The following is a 22718-nucleotide window of genomic DNA, read 5'->3' as shown; positions in this document are numbered from 1 at the left end:
TAATTAGAGCCCCAGATCCATCTGTGAGACTACACCGTGAACAACTTGCTGCCAATCTTAAAGCTCAGATCAACCCTTTGAGTCTGGCTTAGCTCAGGCAGAAATTGTAGTCTGCAAAGGAAACTGAGAAAAGGAGCACAAGGAGAATGTGGCATCCCAGACATAAGGACCCAACAAGAGCAAACAAATCTGTCAAATGTCACCAGAAGTGAGGACTAAATATTGACTACCGAGTTTTGCAAGGTATGAATTACTACTGGTAAACCTAACAAGAGCCACTTCATGGTATTGGTGGGGACAAAATCCTGGTTAAAGTGGGAGAAGAAAACAAAAAACAAAGAACAAAAAGTAAGAAAATGGAGACAATGAACGCAAACTTTTTCCCCCCAGAAATTTTGTTATAAAGAGAAGAAAACAAACGGGATGGTTGCTGATTGGGGTCCAGGAGGTATTTTTTAAAAATGAAATCATGAAATGATTTTTATGACAATCATGGCAGTATGTTTATGAGCTGGTAGAGAAAATCCAATAGAGAAGAAAAAACTGAAGATGCAAGAAAAGAACAGTTAGAGCCAAGTCCTCAAATAGGCAAGAAAAGATGGGCTCAAAAGCACATGTAACAGTTACCAGGATTCATCAGTGCTCACTAAATGTTAGCTATTATTATTTCTGATTGCTTAAATTTTTGAATAATGAATAGCCATCAGCTTTACAAAATATTATTATTAAAAACACATGCAAACAGCTTGGACTCTAGAATCAGACTGCATTAAATTCTAGTTCTAGCACTTGGACGGGACACTTTTTTCCTTTGGGGTTTGTTTTTCCCTGTAGAAAACAGGGGTAATATCTACCTCATAAGGCTGCGGGCTTAACTGAGATAATCTGTAAAATTTAGCACATGGTGGGAACTTATAATGCCACCTTTGGCACCACAATGGTGCCAAAGGTGATTCTCCACTGCCCAGCCCAACGACACTCTTCCCCTAGAAGGCATTGTCGTAAAATAAACAAACAAACAAAAAGAACACCCAAACACGGCAACTAAAAGCGGATACTTAGAAAACATACTGGAAACCAGCACAAGGTACAATTTACGAGAAGGAGCCACATCTGCGCCGGCGCCAGGCTCACGACGCGCCACTTGCACCTGCGCAGTAGCTGTAGCGGGGGCGGGACGCTCCGTTGGGCTTTTCTCTGAGTTTTTCCTTTACGCGCCGCTTGGGAGGAACATCTCGTGAGATGTGGGACTTCTCGCGGGAACTGCATTCAAAAAGCCCTGGCGCTTACCTGAGAGTTGGCTGAGTGAATGGGCTGGCGAATGTGGAGTTAGCGTCCTTAGTGTGGAATCCCTGATCTCTCATTAGGAGCCGCTGGCTGCTGCAGCAGGGAACTGGGGAGAGAGGTAGGGGCAAGGGGCCTGGTGGGAGGTGGGTGTGGAAAGCGGCAGTAGGGAGAGGCGACCGGGGCCTAAGGAAGGCTGGGAGCAGGGTCTCGGCCGAGGCGTTTAGCTGAAACACCTCCTTCCCCGGAACCCTGGGGGCTTATACACTGGTTTCCGAGCCGGTATAATCTTCAGTTGGACCACCTCGCCGCTCTCGGTATTCTGGACAAATATGGGAGGTTGAGTCGGCTCCCGGGGCCTCAAAACGATAACCACCAGTGGGTCTGCGCTGTGCGGTATGGTAGACACTAGCCCGAACTGAGAAGTGGTGCAGATGGGAGAGATAAACACTGGATTTCAGACATAGCGCAGAAAGAGTAATATCTCATTAATAATTGTTATAATGATTACATGCTGAAACGATAATGTTTTGAGTGTATTTGGTTAAATAAAATATGTAAATTTTTCATCTGTGTTTATTTTTTAAAAAATGGCTCCTAGAAAATTTAAAATCACGTAGATGGCTGGCGTTATATTTCTGCTGGACATCACTGCCCCAGCCGTATGTCAGATTCTGCCCTAATTGCTTTTCATTCGTTATCTGATTTAATCCTTTCAATAAACGATTAGATAAGTGTTACTGTGCTTGTTTTTATAGATAATTAAACAAGACATATAACTTGTCCAAGTTCATGCATCCTGTGAGTAGTGGAGACGGGGTGAGAACTCAGGCAGTTTGATTCCCAGGGTTTCGTATCTCCCAAATGCTTTGTGTGTGCTGTTTTTGGAGAAGCAAGATAGAAAAGTGGCTGTAGCACCAGGGCTTGTAGGTAGATTCTGGTTCCTTAGCCTCTTAACTTGGGAGTAACCTAAGCAAGTTACCTAAGTCTTCTGTGCCTTAGTTTGCATGTGTAAATGAGGGAAATACCTTCAATTTCTTAAGGTTTTTGAGAAGATTGAATAAGAATGTATATAAAGCACCAAGCGCAATGTCTGCCACACATTAGCTGTAGCTTTTAATCAGCCACCCCTATCCCTCTTTGTAGGGTTATCCCTCTTTGATAGGTTAACTCTTTTTCATCCATTAGATCTCTGCTGAAAAGTTACCATCTCAGGAAAATCTTTTTTGTCCATGTTCCCTTCTACACCCTGCCCCCCAGGTTAGGACAGCTCACCCTTGTTATAGGCTCAGGTAACATACATCTCTCTCTCTCTCTCTCTCGTCATACTTGTAACTTTATAGCTCAATTACTTGATTTAACGTCGTTTACTAATAGACTGTAGGATTCAAGAAGACAGGAATATTGTTTTGGGTTACCATTGTGTCCTCAGCACCAGCACAGTGTCTGACACACAATAAGAATTCCAGCAAATCTTGAATAAACAAGAGCTAATTTTTTGGGCTTCTCTGGATATGCCTGGCTGGAATGTCTTCATGTTAACCCTATTTTTTCTTTGGTAGTTGAGATGACAGTATTTACTTAACTCTGGCTCATCAAGAGAATTAGACGAGATAATATATTTGAAGTACTTAGTATGGCAAATGGTAAATCCTCAATAAATGTGTTATTGTAAACAGTACAACATTTAGTTGGCCGGCCTTATCATGTACAGGCTTCAGGTCTTGCATTTTAGACCAGTGACTACCAAGTTGGGATTACCTAGAACACCTTTTTTTTTCTCTCTTAAAACACTGTATCTCCTCCCTTGTCATCATTCGTTAAAGACCTTGCTTCCTAATTCATTGATTAATTGAAGCAGTTAAAAGGGTACTTACACAGACTTCTGCTTGCTTATCAGCATCTGAGCTCGTATACTTTGCTTTCCTTTACTTTAGATGAAATCATGCTTCTATTAAAACGAGTCTCTACATTAAACCTCATCCTGTTTATTCAGGGACATTACTAGCAATTCTCCAGTGTCTTCTTTTCAGATCATCAGCTTTTCTTTTCTCCTAGATTTATTCCATGATCTATAAACTGTTATTTTTTTCCATTTCAAAAAAAAAAACTTGTCTCTACTTCCTCTCCAGCTGCTGCTCCATTTATCCGTTGTCCCTTGCAGCATACCTGTACTTGCTATCTTTATTAATCTCCTACCATTCTCTCTTGGCATTCTAGTTAGGCTTTCACCCCTACCTGTATATCAAAATTATTCTCCTCCAGGAATTCAAGTTCAATGACCAGCTCTCTGTTCTCACCTTAATTGCCTTAGCAGCAGCATCTGGCATGATTGATTACTTCCACATCCTTAATGCACTGTTTATTGCCTTCTAGGACAACACATACTCCTGGTTTTCCCTCTGCCTCACTGGTCACTCCTGATCCTCCACTTTCTTCTTCTCTACCTCATAACAGGGTTCAGTCCTGGGTCCATTATTGCCTGATTAACTCTCAAATTTACATCTCCAGCGAGGATCCCTCTTGTATATCCAATTGCCTACTTGACATAGTTCATGTTCAAAACTTGAATTCCTGATTTTCTTTCCAAAACATTCTTTATATCAGTGCTTCAGCTGATGGCAGTTCCATTTTACTAGGTACTCAGGCCAGAAGGCTTGGAGAAATTTTTTACTTTTCCCTTTTTCACACCTCCCACATTATACCTTTCAGAAAATCATATTGACCTTACCTGCAAAACCTTCACAATTTGGCCGTTTCTCACAGCCTCCTATGCTACCACTCTAGTCTGAGCCACCTCACATGGTCTCTGCTTCCAGCCTTGTTCCCCTTCTAACTAGTCAGCATAGCAGCCAAAATGATCCTTTTAAATTATATCAGATCCTCTACTCCAAACTTTGGAATAACTTCCCATGTCACCCAGAGTAGGAGCCAACGTCCTTATAATGGCCTGATTTACCCACTACCAGCTATCTCTTGCCCAAATTCAGGTTTCACTCCTTAGGCTTCTTTCTGCCTTAGGGATTCCCTTCTTGCTGGAACATTCTTCTCCGAAATAGCTACATATCTGATGCTTTCCTCTGTGCCTCCTAGTTACACTACCTATCTCTTCTCTCCAGATTCTTCTTTTCTATTTTTTGTCATCTCCCCTTTCTAATTTATTAATATTTATTACTTATTGTTTATCTTCCCCTCCTGGAATGTAAGTTTCATGAGGGAGGAGCTTTTTTTTGGTCCCTTTTGTTCCCTAATGAATCTGAACTGCCCAGAATGGAACCTAGTATATAAGGCATTCAAAAAATGCTTGTTCAGTGAATGACTACATTGACTTGAGACGTGGGGGAACATCTTATAATGGCCTTGTGCTCTTTGAAGAAAAAGGTGAGTTTAAGTCTTGCTTAAGAGGCTGGGACCAAATAGTAAAAGATCATGAGTAAGGTTGATTAAAGTGGAATGTTTCTATATATAATGTTTAAGTCTTTGCTAAAAAATCTAGATGAAAGGAATGTCCTTTAATTCTTGTGAATATGTTTTCAAATTTTGCATGCTCTTATGAATAACTAGAAAAATACTAGTGAATCTCTTTTCAAGAAAGCAGATTTAATACATTCAGGAAGTTAACGGTTGTGAAAAATTGCAGATGTAATATTCCTTACTTTACCTTATGAGTCTTGTTCACACCTGCCTTTTTATATTTATTTGTAGTACCCAGACCTTCTTTTCTGGCAATATTATTATTAGTATTATTATTATTTTTCAGGACAGTATCTTGCTCTGTCAGTGCCATCATCATAACTCACTGCAGCCTCTAACTCAAACAATTTTCCCTCCTTAGCCTCCCAAGGTAGCTGGGACTACAGGGGTTCACCACCATTCCCAACTTATGTCTATTGATTGATTGATTGAGATGGAGTCTTGTTATGTTGCTCAGGCTGGTCTCAAATTCCTGGCCTCAAGCGATCCTCCCCAGTTGCTGGGATTACAAGTATGAACCACCATACCTGCTACTACAAAGTTTTTTGATTTTTTTTTTTGTTGTCGTTGTTCTCTTAATTTTGATTATATGGATAGTGGTCCAATTATAAGACCAATGTTACCTTAACATTTAAGGAAACTTAGTATACAACAACTGAACAGTTTCCTGATGATGAACTGCTTAAAAGCAAAATTAAATGTATTCTCTTTTGCTCTTTCATTTTTGGTCCCGAATCAGTAACAATTGTCAGAAGAGTTCTTGCTCTTGGAACAAGAACGTACATTTGACTACTTAAAAGTCAGGAAGAAAATTTTAATGTTTTTTTACAGCAGTAGTATTGAGTAGATATATTTCTTCTATTATTGACATCATTGCATGGAATTTTTTGTATAAGTTTAAGTAGTTTTATTTCCTCTATTTACAGTTGGCTAAAAAAAAAAAAAAAAAGAACATGGAGTCAGATATAATTGCAAATCTTCGATGCAAGCTCAAAGAGGTTGAAGAAGAGCGACTAAAAGCTGCGAAGTACGGTTTACAACTACTAGAGAGTCAAAATGAATTACAGAATCAATTGGATAAATGTCGTAATGAAATGATGACCATGACCGAGGTAGGACTGTGGACTCCTCTGTCTGCAAGAGTATGCTTAGCTATTGAAGATTTGTCCTGTCTAGCAATTAATAGTAGTAGTAGTTTATTCTTTTCTGAAGATTTTAGATCTGGTTCCCATCCTGCTCCACCCGTTAAAAAAGAATGAACTAAATGAATTCCTATTATTCTTTCCAACCTAGTATGTTCAGAATTTGAAAGATCATGTTATCATTACTCTCTTTGCCACATTTACCACCTGATTTTGCTTTGTCTGCACACTTCCTGGATGACTTCACTTGTTTCAGACCTCTAAACATCTAGGTGCCCCATGACACTACACCAAGCCCTTAGTTCTCCTCTAAAACCTAGGTTTGTGTGTTCAACTGTCCACTAATAGACTTCTCAAACTTAACACAGAAGAGTGGATTCCCTGTCCATTAACCAAATATTCTTTTACAATTTTCTTTAGCTTGTTTAGTAAATGCAACAGCATTCAGTTTCTTGAATACCAAAAATCTTTGGTATATTCTTGGTTTCTTTATATACCAAAAATGTAGAACTTTTAGTCAATATATTTCCTTTATTTCTCACATTTAATTCATTAATAAGTTCTAAGAACTAGACTACAAAGGATCTATCTTTGCTACTGCCACTTTATTCCAGACTGCCATCATGTCTCCTGGACAACTACTGTAGCCTTCCGACCTGGTTACCTGCTTCCATTGTTGCCATTCATGCCATTCATTCTTCACTTGGCGTCTAAGTGGTCATGGAAAAATACGCAAAGGCCATTTCACAGCCCTGCTAAAAACCATACAACAGCTTCTTATTGTATTTACAACCAAATCTGAGCTCCTTAGTTGGGTTTGTAGATCCCTATGTGACCTGACCCCTGCCAAGCTTCTAACCTCCTCTCAAACTGCTTTGCCTTATTCTTGGTTATATTAGTCCTCCCTTATGGGCTTTATACCAGCTATTGCCTTTTTTTATCTGTTTACCTCTCACTGCTCTTGGATTGAGCCCTCAAACTTAAGCTTTTCAGTTAAATATGTCACTTCAGCAGAGGCCAACCCTATGTAATGTAAAGTTGCCCAATTCACTCTTATTTTGAGACAGGGTCTTGCTCTGTCACCCAGGCTTAAGTCCAGTGGTGCAATCTCAGCTCACTGCCTACTCCAATTCCCAGGTTCAAGAGATTCTCCTGCCTCAGCCTCCCAAGTAGCTGGGATTACAGGTGTATGCCGCCACACCTGGCTAATTTTTGTATTTTTAGTAGAGACAGGGTTTTATCATGGTGGCCAGGCTGGTCTTGAACTCCTGGCTTCAAGTGATTTGCCTGCCTCTGCCTCCCAAAGTGCTGGGATTACAGGCACGAGCCACTGTGTCCAACCCTAATTCACTCTTAATTATCTACATTGCTAATTATCTTGATTATAAACTCCACGAGAGAGGGAATTTTGTATGCCTTGGTCACTGCTATATCCACAGTGCCTGCCACACAAATATTTCTTAAAAGAGTGAATGAATAAATCTGTGTAATTTAGCAAATGCTCAGTAACATATTTAAACTTGAATCTCAACATTGTAAATATGCCATATTATCTATAACAGGTAAAAATTATAACAGGTAAAAATAACTAGTGTTGGCAACCTTTGTGTTTCTACTTAGTACTGTTCTAAACCAAGAACTGAGTACCAAGTCATAAAGGCAAAGTAAAGATTATAAATATCACTAAGAGTAGGAAATAAAACTGTGTCATACCTAATCATTTTGAGTAATAACTTGTCAAATTTCAGTGTTCATTCAACTGTTAATGCCCTTTGCCTTATTTTAAAATAAAATGGCTTTTGAGGGGAATATTTTATCATTTTTTAAAGCTTGTTGAAGGAGTTTATACTCATACCCTTTTTAACGTCTAAACCTCCCTGTGAGTAAACAAAATTCCTTTTAATTACTCCTTCTATCTCAGCACTACATTCATTCTGGTAGACATTTCATGAACATTTCTCAGATGACTAGATTCTGAAAGTAAAGGCTAATTCAATATTTCTTTTTTTTCAACTATTTTACTACTACTACATTGTGTTCAGAGCTACAAGTAGAGCATCTCATTACGAAACTAATAATTCTCATTAGGAAAACTTAAGTGCTATTAAATCTTTTTTGTTGTTAGTAGAGATTACTTGATATGTTCACATACTATGGAGCATTTTTTACTTCCTTGACAGCGCACGGAAGCAGTAAGGTATCCCTTGCATGGGTTTAACATAGTCTCAAAATACACCTAATGGGCCTATTAAGACTGGTTAACTACAAAGTTATTCCAGGTTTAACATGTCCTCATTATTTGGAAAGCAGCAAATGTTTGAAATAAGAATGAAACAGTTGAAGTTGAAAACTGATTATATGTAATGGCTTTAAGCTATGTTTATGTAATTGAATTGTAATTGAATTTGTTTTCAGAGTTATGAACAAGAAAAATATACCCTTCAAAGAGAAGTTGAACTCAAGAGTCGAATGTTAGAAAGTTTGAGCTCTGAATGTGAAGTTATTAAACAACAACAAAAAATACACCTGGAGAAATTGGAAGAACAACTAAGCAGAAGCCATGGGCAGGAAGTGAATGAACTAAAAACTAAGGTTGGGATATCTGTGTATTTCAGAGGAAAATATTCCATGTTTATGCAGCCATCTGTAAACTTTGGAGGATAAAAATTTTCTTTAGTGTCAGCTTTGCAAAATAGCCAAGATCTAACTCTTCATTATCTTAGTACTGAGGGTGGGAACACTGAGATACAAGAGTTTGTCAATGGGACTTGTGTAAATTACATTCTACTAATTAAATATAATTATTAATTTTTGGTCACTGGATACTTGTGAAGATTTAGTTTAGTGCCTAACTTGGCCTCCTTGCTGTTAGTACAGCAGTACCCTTGCAGAAAGCCTGGTCTCCTAGCCTTCTCTGCAACCAGTGATATGCTTTGTAATTCTGTAAAAACAGACCAGTAGTTTTTACCAATTAATATGCATTACAAATGACACTTTATCGTTTGTTTACTGAAGATAAACTAATGTACGTGATTCAGTTCTTAAAATAATTCTGTGGGTCGGTACCATTATTATCTCCATATACCAGATGAGAGAGCTAATGTTTAGACAGATTGAGTAAATTTAACACAATTCAAGAGCTAGAAATTCTCCATCTAGATTTGAACTGAGGCTGTCTGACTCCAAAGGCTGTGTTACTGAATCACTCTACATAGTCTAACAACATGTTACACTGACTCCCTCCATATTAAACATAAATGCAAGATAAATGATTGGTCAGTGGTTTTCCCTTTTGGTATTCCCAGCTACCCAATGCTTTCAGGTTGCTTCTAAGGAATCCAGAACTTTTTATCATGGATCTGCTTTGTGTACAGTCTGTACTCTGACTTTTCCAGACACCTCTCTACCAAAACTTACCTGACTTGTCCTCCTTTCTCAGAAGTCTGTATTCCAATTTTCAGCTTCTTGTGTAGACGTTTCTAAGATTTTCATATTTCTGGGTACCACCTATACTATACTTAATTTCTCACTGACTCTCTTTAAATGTTTTCTGATTTTAGAAACATCAATGAAATGACATATTTAAGCTTGCTTGTTTTTTCCTAGTATACACTGAAACAAACAAAGCTATCTAAATATGCCTTTGTATAAAACGTAATCATCTTGCGTACCACTCTGACAGGTAATATCATCCAGCTTGTCTGAAACTAATCTGATTTGAGGCCTTAAAGACTGATAATGATGTGCTTTTTTCCCCCTCTGTATGTTATTTTTATTTTTGCAATAGCTTTCATTACCTAAATTTAAAAAAGGATAATATAGGGAGTATTCAGAGACTGAGGCAAGGCTACTTATAGAGATGGCTTTTTTTTTTTTGGTGGAACAAAGAGTAAATTAGTGAAATATTTTGTTTTACTGATTTTTCTCAAATCACTTATTCCAAAATTTAGAGGTTTTTTTTTAGTGCCTTTTCTTCTCTTATTTCTCACATTTAATTCATCAAGTTCTAAGAACTTGACCTACAAAACATCTGTCTACGCTACTGCCACTCCAGTCCAGACCTTCATCATCTCTTCCCTGGACTACTGCTGTAGCCTTCTGACCAGGCTGTGTGGAAGCTTCTAAGATTTTTCTATTTCTGTGTACCACCTATGCTATTACTTAATTTATCATTGACTCTTCAAATGTTTTCCGATTTTAAGAAACATCAATGAAATTACATATTTAAGCTTATTTTTTCCTAGTATACACTGAACCAAACATAGCTATCTAAATACTCATATTTAGATGTGATACTGAGATTAACTGAGCAGCTGTCAAATGAAAGATTATTCAAGGCTGCTTCTATTGTTTCTCTTCATACCACTCATTCTTTACACAGTAGCCAAGTGGTCAACAACACAGTGCCTCCAGATTGCTTCTAAGACATCCAGACCCACCTTGATTACTCATGGATTATTTCTGTGCTTATTAAAAAAGGTCTGTCACTCTCTGTTACAAGATGCCTAACCTTGGACAAGTAGGAAAATCCAATAGTGTCATCATTCAGTAAGTTTCGGTCAATCAGTTCAATAAATGATGTTTTTTAGAAAAAAAAAACTTTCAATTTATGACTGATTTTTTTTTTCTTCAGATAGAAAAACTGAAAGTGGAATTAGATGAAGCTAGGCTTAGTGAAAAGCAGCTGAAGCACCAAATAGATCATCAGAAGGAACTCCTCTCTTGTAAATCAGAGGAACTGCGCGTAATGTCTGGACGTGTGCAGGAAAGCATGTCTTCAGAGATGCTGGCTCTTCAAATTGAGCTCACAGAAATGGAGAGTATGAAGGTAATTTTTATGGCATGTGTTTCTCAGGTTTTCTCTTTTTTTCTGGCATATTTTTACATGTTTTGGTAATAATTCTTAAGACTTTGTTTGAAGGCTGAAATATTTTTTGACCTAACTTGCATCTAACTAATTAAAAAATGCTTTTTTTTAGGTGGATGACTTCATTCATAACATAGCTTTAGATTATATGATTATGTAAGGCAAACTTTACTTTTAGATGAATGAAACCTCTGGAAGAATTTAGAGGCGTATACTCTGATCCCGATTTTTATCATAAGAGCCCAGTGTAAAATGTTGGTTCAGTGGAAGTTGAAATGCATGTGAACTTAGTTTTTTCACTGAAAGCTAAAGCTAATTAAAAATTAAAGCCTTAAATTTATAGAGGAAAAGGGGCAGTCTCTAAAGCCTTTTACTTGTTTCCCCATAATTTAACAGTAATGTAATTTCTATTATTTTAGTATGTACCTGAACTTTTGACTGGGTCTTTAGTTTTAATTTTGGATGTGAACCACAACTTAATTTTTTATTGACTCTCTTTAAATGTTTTCTCATTTTAGGAAACATCAATGAGATTACATATTTAAGCTTGCTTGTTTTTTCCTAGTATACACTGAAACAAACATAGCTATCTAAATATGCCTTTGTGTAAAACATAATCATCTTGCATACCACTCTGACAGGTAATATCATCCAGCTTGTCTGAAACTAACCTGATTTGAGGCCTTAAAGACTGATAATGATGTGCGTTTTTCCCCCTCTGTGTGTTATTTTTATTTTTGCAATAGCTTTCATTACCTAAATAAAAAAGAGTAATATAGAGAGTATAATTGAGATAAACTGAGCAGTTGTCAATGAAAAAGAATTCAAGAGAATTTCCTCGTTTTCACTTCCTATTAAATAGACCACCCTCAAAGAAGAAGTGAATGAACTACAATACAGACAAGAACAGCTAGAACTTCTTATTACTAACCTAATGCGCCAGGTAGACCGGCTTAAAGAGGAAAAAGAGGAGCGAGAGAAAGAAGCAGTTTCTTACTATAATGCTCTAGAGGTACTATGATTACAGTAACATCATCTTTTCCAATTTATCATAACTTTATTTTCTTGCTAATCTAATCTCTATTATCTAAATTGTTTTCTTTTGAATTCAGAAAGCTCGTGTAGCAAATCAAGATCTTCAGGTGCAGTTGGACCAGGCACTTCAGCAAGCCTTGGATCCTAATAGTAAAGGCAACTCTTTGTTTGCAGAGGTACTTATAAGTATTCTAACTGCTAAACTGGCATTTTCATTTACTACAAGAACAATTAAGCATGTTAATATTTTGTAGGTAGAAGATCGAAGGGCAGCAATGGAACGTCAGCTTATCAGCATGAAAGTCAAGTATCAGTCACTAAAGAAACAAAATGTATTTAACAGAGAACAGATGCAGAGAATGAAGGTATAGAACTATCACTATCAAAGGTTTATTAAACAAATTTTCTTTCGGCATTATGTGTACAAATACATCAAAAAAACTATCTTTTCCTGCAAGAAGTGTACTTACATAGTTATTTCTAGAACTGCATGATTTCAAAAAATCAGTTTTAAATTGATCAAAAGATTTATTTATACTTAAAAAATAATCTTGGAATATATATTTAGTAATAGTGTATTTAGCAATCATTGTTTTTTTGTTTGTTTTAATGGTTATTCACTAGCCTTGACAGGGAAGCACAAGTCTTTTTTTGTGGAATAGAAATAGAAAAGTATTTATTTCCTATTCTTGGCATGATGTCCTTCCAAGCATAGCCGTAGGGTTCCTATTCACCGTTCCTCTGCTCTTTCACCAAGGCTTATTATGGAATGAAATTTGGATTATTCAGGGTTCCCTTTCCTTGTAGTCTCTCAAGTCAAGCACATACACCCTTTTAATTTTACAGATTTTGTTGGTCGTCATTCTAGCCAAATAAGAAGTAACAGAAAAACATGTGGAAATTAGAAAGATTCCAATATTGTAACAATCCTTAGAATTCTGATCCCTCATCCACTGTACCTTACTCTACTGAGGTAGTAATTGGAACCTGGAAAGGCTTCTTTCCTTTTATTCAGGATAATGGGCTTTACCAAAGAAATGGGAAAGGTCAATGATGAAACTTGGGAGTTAGGTGGATTTGTAGTTTTGTCACTTGCTAGCTCTGTGTCCTTGGACAAGTATTTTAATTTTCAAAGCATCAGTTCCTCATCTATAAAGTGGAGATGATAGAACCCTCCTCTTAGAATTGTCCTACAGTTAAAGCATAGTGAAATACTTACCTTCTAGTTGGCAAATGAGTGTTTAATGAACAACAGCTGTGAATTTTATTTCTAAGGATTTCCAGACTGTGCTGCCTCATTTCCTGAGACTTTCCTTTCTGAGAAGTATTTCTTTATAAATTTTCTCACATTTACCCTTAGTTTTCTTACAGTGTTTGTTGGGGGTACTTTTAATCTCCACTGTTCCATGATATACCAAAGTATGTTTAGAGACCAGAAGCATTCTGAATCTTAGACTAAGGGGGCCTAGCCTCCAATCTGAAACAGGAACAAAAAGGATATCTTTAAACATGCTAAAAGTCATTTTCAACCTTGTATCATTGCTTGCATTACTCAAAACTATAGTTAAACTAATTGGCCCTTTTTTCAACTCCAGAAATTTCCAAAGGCAGAAGGAAATAGTCTCCCTCTGATAGCTTTGCAACTCCAGATTTAGGGAGTGGGGAGCTATAATTAGGTAAGTTGAGTGCGATCCTAAAAAAACTAAAACATGGTCCGGGCGCGGTGGCTCACGCCTGTAATCCCAGCACTTTGAGAGGGCAAGGCGGGCAAATGATCAGAGGTCAGGAGTTCGAGACCAGCCTGGCCAACATGGTGGAACCTCGTCTTTACTAAAAATACAGAAATTAGCCGGGCGTGGTGGCGAGTGCCTATAATCCCAGTTACTCAGGTGGCTAAGGCAGGAGAATCGCTTGAACCCGGGAGGCAGAGGTTGAAGTGAGCCGAGATCGCGCCATTGCACTCCAGCTTGGGGGACAAGAGTGACACTTCATCTAAAAAAAAAAAAAAATGATATGTTGAAGATTGCCCTAGTATTCCGAGATAGCCTTTTATCTTTGCTTTTCATGTCATTTGTGAATCTAACATTTGTGGCTGTGAGTAGCTTAGTTTTCCTCACTTAATTAGAATTAATTAAAATTTTTGAGAAACCCATCAGACCCTTAATGAGAGCTAGTGCTTATGATAAACAATGTGCAGCATTTGGCCAGGCTTACTTACCAGTTCAGTGGTGTGCTTTTGGACCACAGCCATGCAGGTCAGTTTTATGTTTCACAAAACTACAAATAATTTTATTACAGACTTTAGTTATCATCCATAAGTCATCAAAATAAGTATTCAAATGTTATGTCTACAACAAAAGTGATCATTAGATTAGAGATAGCTAATTAGTTTCCAGAATGAGTTCAAAGTAATACAGTACAAAATATGAATTGTATCAAAAAAGTAGTTACCAGAATCTTTATCTCAATTTTATTAGAGGGGGTAATTTTATTTTTCTAGCTACAAATCGCCACATTGCTACAAATGAAAGGGTCTCAAACTGAATTTGAGCAGCAGGAACGATTGCTTGCCATGTTGGAGCAGAAGAATGGTGAAATAAAACATCTTTTAGGTGAAATTAGAAATCTGGAGAAATTTAAGGTATGTATAACATTTTAAAAAAAACACAACCAAATTTTGGTTTGAATATCTTAAAATTTGGTTTGTATTTTAAGTTGAAAATACTAATAAATACCTTGTGGGGAGATACTTTGAGACTAAGTAAATGCCTGTTTCTCCTTGTGCTTAAACATCCATTCGTGATTCTTGCCTGAAACATAATTCCGTGATGATTGCTAAAGGGTAATTCCATCACTTCTACATTTATTAGTTGGAATTCTAATGAAGGGACAGAAAAGAAAAATCTTTTCCCTCACTTATTCATTCATTTATTTATATCAGTATAGCCTCATGGATTCTTATTTTATCCTATGAGTTATAATTCATTGATTGCTTTATTTGCTGTAATACTCAAATTGTCTCAGATTTGGTAGTCGAAGGGCTCCTACTTGAGTAGTTTCTTACTGTATGGCACAATAAGGTATTCCTAGCTCACCTGCCTCAGCCCTAGGATTATCACTTGTTCAAGGAGCATTGGTTTCTTTTAGTAGAGAATGGTATTTGTGTAAGAGTGTGTGTGTGTGTGTGTGTGTGTGTGTGTGTGTGTGAATTCACCTGTGTTTTCTACTAATACTTGTGTGGTTTCGTTTTTTACGTTTAGGTATCTGATCCCCATTGAAGTTTATTTTTGTATATAATTTGAGGTATAAATCTAATTTTATCTTCTACCTAATACGTAGGCAGTTGTCCCAGAGTCATTTGATTAAAAAAAAAAGAAATCAATCTTGAGCCTAGTGATTTGACACCTTTATCATGCATCAAGTGTCCATATATACTTGAGTCTGTTTCTAGATTTTCTGTCTACTACATTGGTCTGCTTCTGTGTATGTCAGTACCACACTGCTTTATTAATTATTAAAGCTTTAAAGTATGTTTATCTGGTGACTATTTCCTCACTATACATTCTTTTTCAGTGTTTTCCTGTCTATTTTTGAATGTTTTTGTTTACAAACATCTTGTCTAGCACCAAAAAAAGTTTGTTGGCTTTCTATTAAAATTGCATTAATTTAAGATTTTATAAGTTAACTTAGGGAACATTGATATCTTTTCATTAACCAACCTCCTAATGAACTAAGGTTTGTAAATAACAAATTTTTGTACATGTTAACCTCTTAGGCAATCTAAATTGTAGCCCTTAGTATGTCATAAAATCTTAAGTTTACATAACTTTATTTCTGTGTCTTATAAAAACTGTTGAAAGGACTGCAAATTTGGTTTAATTGGCAGCCTTATGTTTTCCACCAGTGGGGTCCGAACTATACTTTGAAAATTATGGCTTTAAGTCAGGGGAAAGTTATCTATAACCTCTGAAATTGTTTCAAGTTTTTAAGCAGATTTACATTTTTTATCCCCCTGGAGAAATGTATACTTTCCATCAAAGTCTTAGAAGAGCTTGCTCTACATTCTTGCCTGGGGTGGGGAGAAGACTATCAGAAGAGGGGGATACCAAATATAAATGTAATGCTCTCATCCTTTTTTAAATGTTTTTCCAGTTTATGGTTTTGTTACAAAGGCCAGAATTCAATCCAGCAAGCATTGATTTATTCTATTTTAAAAGCCAGGAGAGGAAAGCCAAAAGATGTTGGTATGGTTAGAAGCCTAGGCTTTGGAGTCAGATCTGGGTTCAGATTTTCTCTTCTTGGATTACTTTCCTCTGCATTTGGAGTCTGTTTCCTTATCTGTAAGAGAAGGAATGTTAGTTCTTTTACCTACTTCAGAGACGAATGAGTTAAATGGGTAGTTCTTAGCATAGTACATGCCAAGGGGTAAGTAAATTCTCGTAAGTGATGGTGCTGTTGTTAATAAACATACACTAACCTTAGTTACTTATTTTAAGTAACACGAATTTTTGCTTTTTAAAGAATTTATATGAAAGTATGGAATCTAAGCCTTCAGTCCACTCTGGTGCTCTGGAAGATAACACCTATTATACAGATTTACTTCAGATGAAGCTGGATAACTTAAAGTAAGTGTCTGTGTTGGTGGATGGAAAGATGGACATGTCACTTGCTTATAATAGTAGTGTCAGTGACTTCAAAGTTTTTTTGAAGTTGCCAAAGGAAATTATCTGAAAAGAAAGGCAACAAAAATATCTTTGTGCAGATATTCATGCATGAATACATTTGAAAGACTATTTCCTCCTTTGTCCATTTCCTTCCAAGAATGCATGGATATTTTTTAAGTTTGACATTAGTCTTGTTAAAGATTATTTAAATTGTTTACTGTTTCTTTGTTACTAAAAACCACAGAAAAATGTATTTTTAACTAAGTTCAAATATGCAATGAAATATTTTTACCACTACACTTATTTATATTATATGCTGTTTTAATACTCCTTGGTTCTCCTTTTTTATTCTCATAGCAAAGAAAATGAAAGCACTAAAGGTGAATTGTCCATACAGCGAATGAAAGCATTATTTGAGAGCCAACGGGCTCTGGATCTTGAGCGAAAACTTTTTGCAAATGAAAGATGCCTACAGCTTTCAGAAAGTGAAAATATGAAACTGAGAGCTCAACTAGAGGAATTAAAACTAAAATATGAACCTGAAGGTATATATGTCTTACATATTTTGTCTTTTAAATCATGAGTAATCCTGAGAAATTATATCAAATTATTTTCTTACTCTAGTTTTATGTAAATCTTATCACAAACTCATTTGTATTTATATAACTGTAGTTAATAAGGCAAATTTATTCTGTAAGATGTGTAGAAAAATTAAGAAAGAACTGGATACTGGGTGTTCATGAATATAACATATATCCTTTTTGGATATCTAAATTCATATCGTATAGTAGAAACTTGGTATTTGAGACTTTCCCATTTTAAGATTACAGTATATTTTGTCATGCCAAATAGTTTAATTATGTTGAAGCAGCTGATGTTTGGAGCCTATATGAGGTAGGACTGTTTATAGAAAATCTAAAATAATGGAGACTTTAAAAGGTGGATCTTTATTTCTGCCCTTGATCCAGGACTGGTAAGTACTCCACCGTATCAAGATTCAGGCTTCTTGTGTGTTTTGGTCTGCAGCCATCCTGTTGAGCACAATTTAATCGTGCAGCATCACCTGCCGACGGGAGAGGCTGGGAAACTCAGTCTTGATTCTCAGGGTCCATGTTCCTTCCTAACTAAATATTGGAAATTCTTGTATTAAGGAAGAACAGTGAGCCAGGTGTGCCATGGTCCTGCCTGTAATCTTAGCTCTTGGGGAAGCAGAGGGGGGAGGATAGCTTGTGCCCAGGAATTTGAGATTTGCTTGGGCAATGTAGCAAGACCCATTCTCCAGAAAAAGGGGCAGAGGGGGAAGGAAAGAACAGTGAAACATACTAGGGAATATCTAGCAAGTGTAATCACTGAGCTAGAAAGTAGCCTAACCATAGTTTCTGCATCATATATACTACAGAGAGTGAATTTTACTGTAATACAAATTAAAAAGCAAAAGGCAAAATGTGAAGGAGTCTTAAGAATGTGATGGTTCTACAATGCCCCCTCCCCTGAAAGAGTGTTACATGTTTTAGATTAAGGATTCTTAACAAGCTTTTGTCCCTGCACTCAGCACATGCCTCAGTCTGTCTTCGTATTTTCTCAGTGAACTGCTGTGATTCTCAACAATAGTGGGGAGGTTGCCAGAAATAGGTTTCTACACAATTTTTAAAGGCTTCTCTTTCTCTTACTGTTTTTTTCTTCCATGATTCTGATAGGCTCCTCTGATTAAGAATTATCCATTCTGAATTTCAAACATCTGTTGAACTGAACACAGCATATAGACAGGAGGCGAGGTAGTGAATCCTGATAACATGGGTTTCAAAGGAGCAGTGCAAGAAAAAGGGAAATCATGGTCTAAAAGCAACAATGCAGAGCCAAAACAACCCCTTGTGCTACCAGGGTTCCTCAGACTCCACTAACATTTTGATTTGGAAAATTAAATACTTTGATAATGGGGATAGGGAAAAGATGCTAGAGCAATTAATTCAGTGGCTTGTGTATGACCTGCTTAGAGAGAATGATGTTAGGCCATGAGGATAGAAGGCATTGCAGTAGTCTTCAATGAGACATTTTAGGGTTGGACTAGGGAAGTAGCCATCATAAAAGTAGTCTGATTCTGCATGTATTTTGTTGGTAGAGCTAATAGGCATATATTACCAATGTTCAGAAAGTTTGACCTATTCTTACTTAATTCTTCTAACACACAATACTGAGTGAAGTGGGTGCTTTTAATCCCCATTTTACAGATAAAATGAAGCTCAAAGAGGTTAAATAATTCCCCAAAGACATGGCTGCCAAATATGAGGATTAGGATTCAAACCTGGACTCTGCTACTGCCTCCTCATCTCCACGCTGAGATCTGATGAACCACCTTTATCAAAACTCCAAAAGAGAACACAAGCATTCATGCCTAGAGTCAAAATACTGAATTCCCAAGGAAAAATGTATAGCCAAAAAAACTTTAAAATATATAATTTATGTAGATTCCATGCCAATGAATAAAAGGTAGAAACAATACATTTCAGTGAGGAGATGGGTGCATTTTTAAAGAATGGAAAAAGTTATAACTAGTTCTGGCTTCTTGTGCTGATTGTGTCTTTGTTTTCTTACATTTTTTTCCCCACTCGTTTTTATTCTCAGAGACAGTTGAAGTGCCTGTACTGAAAAAGAGGCGTGAGGTGCTGCCTGTGGATATAACCATTTCTAAGGATGCATGTGCCAGCAACAGTGCTGCCGAGGGAGAAGTTTATCAATTACTGCCTCAGAAAGAGGAGACACAGTCCTGTCCTAACAGTTCAGAAGATAACAACTTACAACCGGAAAAATTAGTTTCTATAAACACACCAGCAGGCACTCTCTCTCCTCACAAAAATCTGCCCATGGCTATGCAGCTAAAGAAGGAAAAGAAGTGTGTGAGACTCATAGGAGTTCCAGCTGACTCTGAGGCCTTAAGTGAAAGAAGTGGAAACACCCCTAACTCTCCCAGGTCAGTGTCCTCTTTTCCTCAAGGCAACCAGCAGACCTCTTCATCTCTCCTGTCTCGCTGCATGAACTGTGCTGTCTGTTTCTTTATCTACTTTCTTAGTATTGCATGCAGTATAATTCCTCAGTTTCATCTGCCTACTTTCAACCTTTCCAGAACTTCGAGAAAGACTAAAATGATTGCAAAGGGAAAGTACTCCTGAATAAGGGAATCACATTAAAAAGTCACACATTTCTATTTCATGAAAGGAAATATCACAGTCTAACACATCTCTGAATGTTTTATCAGTTTGAATAAATGTACTGTTATTTTTCTCTTGGTCCAAGCATGACCATGAAAGAAAAATTAACTCACTTTCTCAAAGGGCTTTCCAGTAGTCTAAGAAATTTCAGCGTTCTAGATAACGTAGGTGAATTTTTTATGTCTTTTGAAATTGCTAATCCTAGGCATTCAGAAATGGGCTTTGATACTTATTTTGACATTTTTACATATCAAAGCTAATTCATTTTCATTGTTTCCAAAACTTGAAAGCCTCTAGTTTCTGCATAATTGAGTCTGTGACTAAAAGAAATAGTGTCAGACATGTATGTCTGAAGGAATTAATGTCCCAAGGGCTTTGTCCTTTAAAAAAATAATCGAAGTCAGAAGGTAAGAGAAAGTGAACGAAAGGGAAAGGTAAGTAGCAGTGGCTAGGCTAGAGTTCTGGATTTGTACAGCAGGAGAAGTGAATGTGGAAATTGGAGAAAGTAAAAGAAAGATGAAGGATGTCTGCATGCAGTGGGATGGTAGAGGCATTTAAAACAAATATCAGTAGGCATTCAAAAAGTTAAGCACATTGATGTAACAATAGCTAGCTTGGATTATTTCCTATGAAATGAGATCTTGAAGGTGCCACTAGGGCTACATTAGTCTTAGAGAATAGAGACAGATTAATAAGACATTTTACTAATGTACGTTTGAGTAGAAAGAGCATGACACAGCCTACATCATATAAAAGGGCTTCCTTATATGTTTTATCTGATTTCTCTCCAAGTCTTCAGTGCTACTAAATGTAATATTCAACAGTAAAAGCACTTCAACAATGTTAGCTGCTATTATTATTATAAAGAAGAGTAATTTATTACTCCCTCCTTGGATTTTTATATAATGTTATAACCTGTGAGTCACATAAAATAAAAGCTTGCTATTCTTAAGGAAAAAGTAACTTCAAATGAATATCTGCCGCATACACATGGTTTCAAAGAGTTCTGAAGCAAATGCAGCAGATTATGCCTGTTTATATGTGATGCATTGTATAAATGTGCTGGACCAGTGTATATTTCTGGAGGTGGATTTCTAGAATTGATAAGTACCAACTTGCTATCTGTATTGCCTTCATTTCTTTTTCTGCCTTTTACGCTTGATAAAAATTACTTAAGCAAATGTATGTGGCTAATTGACTGTAATTAATTAGCACGTTGGAAACTTTTTGTCTTGTTAGTTAAACAAAAAAAATAAAATACCACAAAACGTTTGTGTGTGTGTGTGTGTGTGTGTGTGTGTGTGTGTGTGTGTCTGTCCATCTGCTAACTTGTTTCCAACTCTCTGTTTTCTACATGTTTTACATAGATGCACAATCCTAAGATAATTTTGGAACAATAAATATGGCTTTTATTGGGAACTTTACTATTGCATGCTTTACAAAACTAATTGGCGTTCTTGTTATCAAGAATCTTGTTATCAAGAATCAAGAGGTTAAAAAAATACCTCTCCACTGTTCATCTTTTCTTTGTTTTGCTAGTTGAAACTCAGTCTTTTAATATGAAACAAATAGACATCTATTTGTACAGCACAAGATTCCATGTTATTTTTGTCTTGCACTTAGCCTTTTGTATGTCATTTACCATTAAAATATTGCTGTAACATTTCAGTTTTTGTGTTAAATGGGCGTATCATGATAGGTGCTCTGTCATATTTTAATTCTTAATTTAGGCCTTGCTGTGACTTTGTAAAGATATTCTTTAGACTTAAAAAGTAATTGAGCCTATTGATATAAAAAGACTCTTTCAGTGAGTCAGTAACTTAATATTCTTAACGGTATTGAACTATATTTTTTTTCCTTGAATATCATGCTTCATTGGAGGCCCGTTATACTAGGGGTTTGTTTCTTCAATCCTTCATAACCATATTTGAATTCAGAGTGGATACTTTAATGCCTGTAGGTTAGCTGCTGAATCAAAGCTTCAAAAAGAAGTCAAAGAAGGAAAAGGAACTGCAAGCAAATTGGAAAAAGAAACTTGTAAGAAATCACACTCTATTCTATATGTGTCTTCTAAATCAACTCCAGAAACCCAGTGCCCTCAACAGTAAAGACTTTTCTTTTATAAGAGTACAGTACCACTTGCCTCCAAAGTTACTGTGGTGCTTAGTTAAGATTGTCTTTATCTGATGTATACCACCTTCTGGGTTATTTAGATCTATTTATTGTGCCAGGACCTGGCATTTTCATGTTCCTTTGACCAAGTGTTCAGAATTTGCTTGACTCTAACCTGGAGAGTTCTTTGAGTGATTATCCATCCTGGAGTGTCTATGACAGTGAGTAAACTATTAACTGAAGGAAAATGTTGTAATTAATGTATCTATTTTCTGCACTGTATATGGATTAAGTGATAAAAACAATCTACCTTCAGAGTCATATATTTGAGAACACTCAAATCATTATATTTTCCTATGTACTTTTAAAAATAAACTTAGTTTTAAACTATGTTGTAAAAATAGAAAACATGGCTTAAAAATATACATTATATGGTTTCAGGACTTTGTCAGTGTTTAAAGAACCAATGTTCGTTCATCTTTGTGTTTATATACATGATTTAAATTTTGTCTCAGATAATTTTGAAATTTTAAATAAAACAGCTATGATTTATTTTTTTTCTAATTTCTTACTCTGTATAGGTAAAAGGATGTTATCAAAAGGGAATAAAAAGTACTTTGGGAAGCTGAGGCAGGTGGATCGTTTGAGCCCAGGAATTCGAGACCAGCCTGGGCAACTTGGCAAAACCCTGTCTCTACAAAAAAATATAGAAAATTAGCTGGGCATGATGGTGCACACCTGTAGTCCCAGCTACTCGGGAGGCTGAGGTGGTAGGATCATCTGAGCCCAGTAAGGACATTGAGGCTGTAGTTGATTTGTGATCACACTGCTGCACCCCAGCCTGGGCAACACAGCAAGACCCTGTCTCCAGAAAATAAAAGTGGGGGGAATAAATAAGGAGAAAAAAGAAACTTTAGGAGTTCTTAATTCCCTT

General features: G+C 36.6%; 1 protein-coding gene across 4 annotated transcripts; it reads left to right on the top strand.

Moving 5' to 3' along the window:
- The first annotated feature begins 1148 nt into the window (after positions 1 to 1148).
- Positions 1149 to 22337, top strand: SPDL1 (spindle apparatus coiled-coil protein 1). Of its 4 annotated transcripts, XM_017547710.1 has the most exons (12): positions 1149 to 1405; positions 5685 to 5870; positions 8316 to 8492; positions 10534 to 10728; positions 11630 to 11779; positions 11880 to 11978; positions 12057 to 12167; positions 14303 to 14443; positions 16324 to 16427; positions 16824 to 17011; positions 19089 to 19434; positions 21633 to 22337. In XM_017547710.1, exons 2-12 carry the CDS (start codon positions 5712 to 5714, stop codon positions 21778 to 21780), a joined length of 1818 nt encoding a protein of 605 aa, XP_017403199.1. In that variant the 5' UTR covers positions 1149 to 1405; positions 5685 to 5711; the 3' UTR covers positions 21781 to 22337. The 4 variants fall into 4 exon arrangements, with proteins under 4 accessions (XP_017403199.1, XP_037601361.1, XP_037601362.1 ...); XM_037745433.1 differs by lacking the exon at positions 21633 to 22337 and having other exon boundaries at positions 19089 to 21094; XM_017547711.2 differs by lacking the exons at positions 1149 to 1405; positions 21633 to 22337 and adding an exon at positions 1450 to 1761 and having other exon boundaries at positions 19089 to 19633.
- Positions 22338 to 22718: the final 381 nt, after the last annotated feature.

Source organism: Cebus imitator, unplaced genomic scaffold (genome assembly GCF_001604975.1).
Source record: "Cebus imitator isolate Cc_AM_T3 unplaced genomic scaffold, Cebus_imitator-1.0 Scaffold200, whole genome shotgun sequence".
Lineage (NCBI taxonomy): Eukaryota > Metazoa > Chordata > Mammalia > Primates > Cebidae > Cebus > Cebus imitator.
Note: the sequence above shows the minus strand (reverse complement) of the source record. Positions and strands in the feature narration are given on the sequence as shown.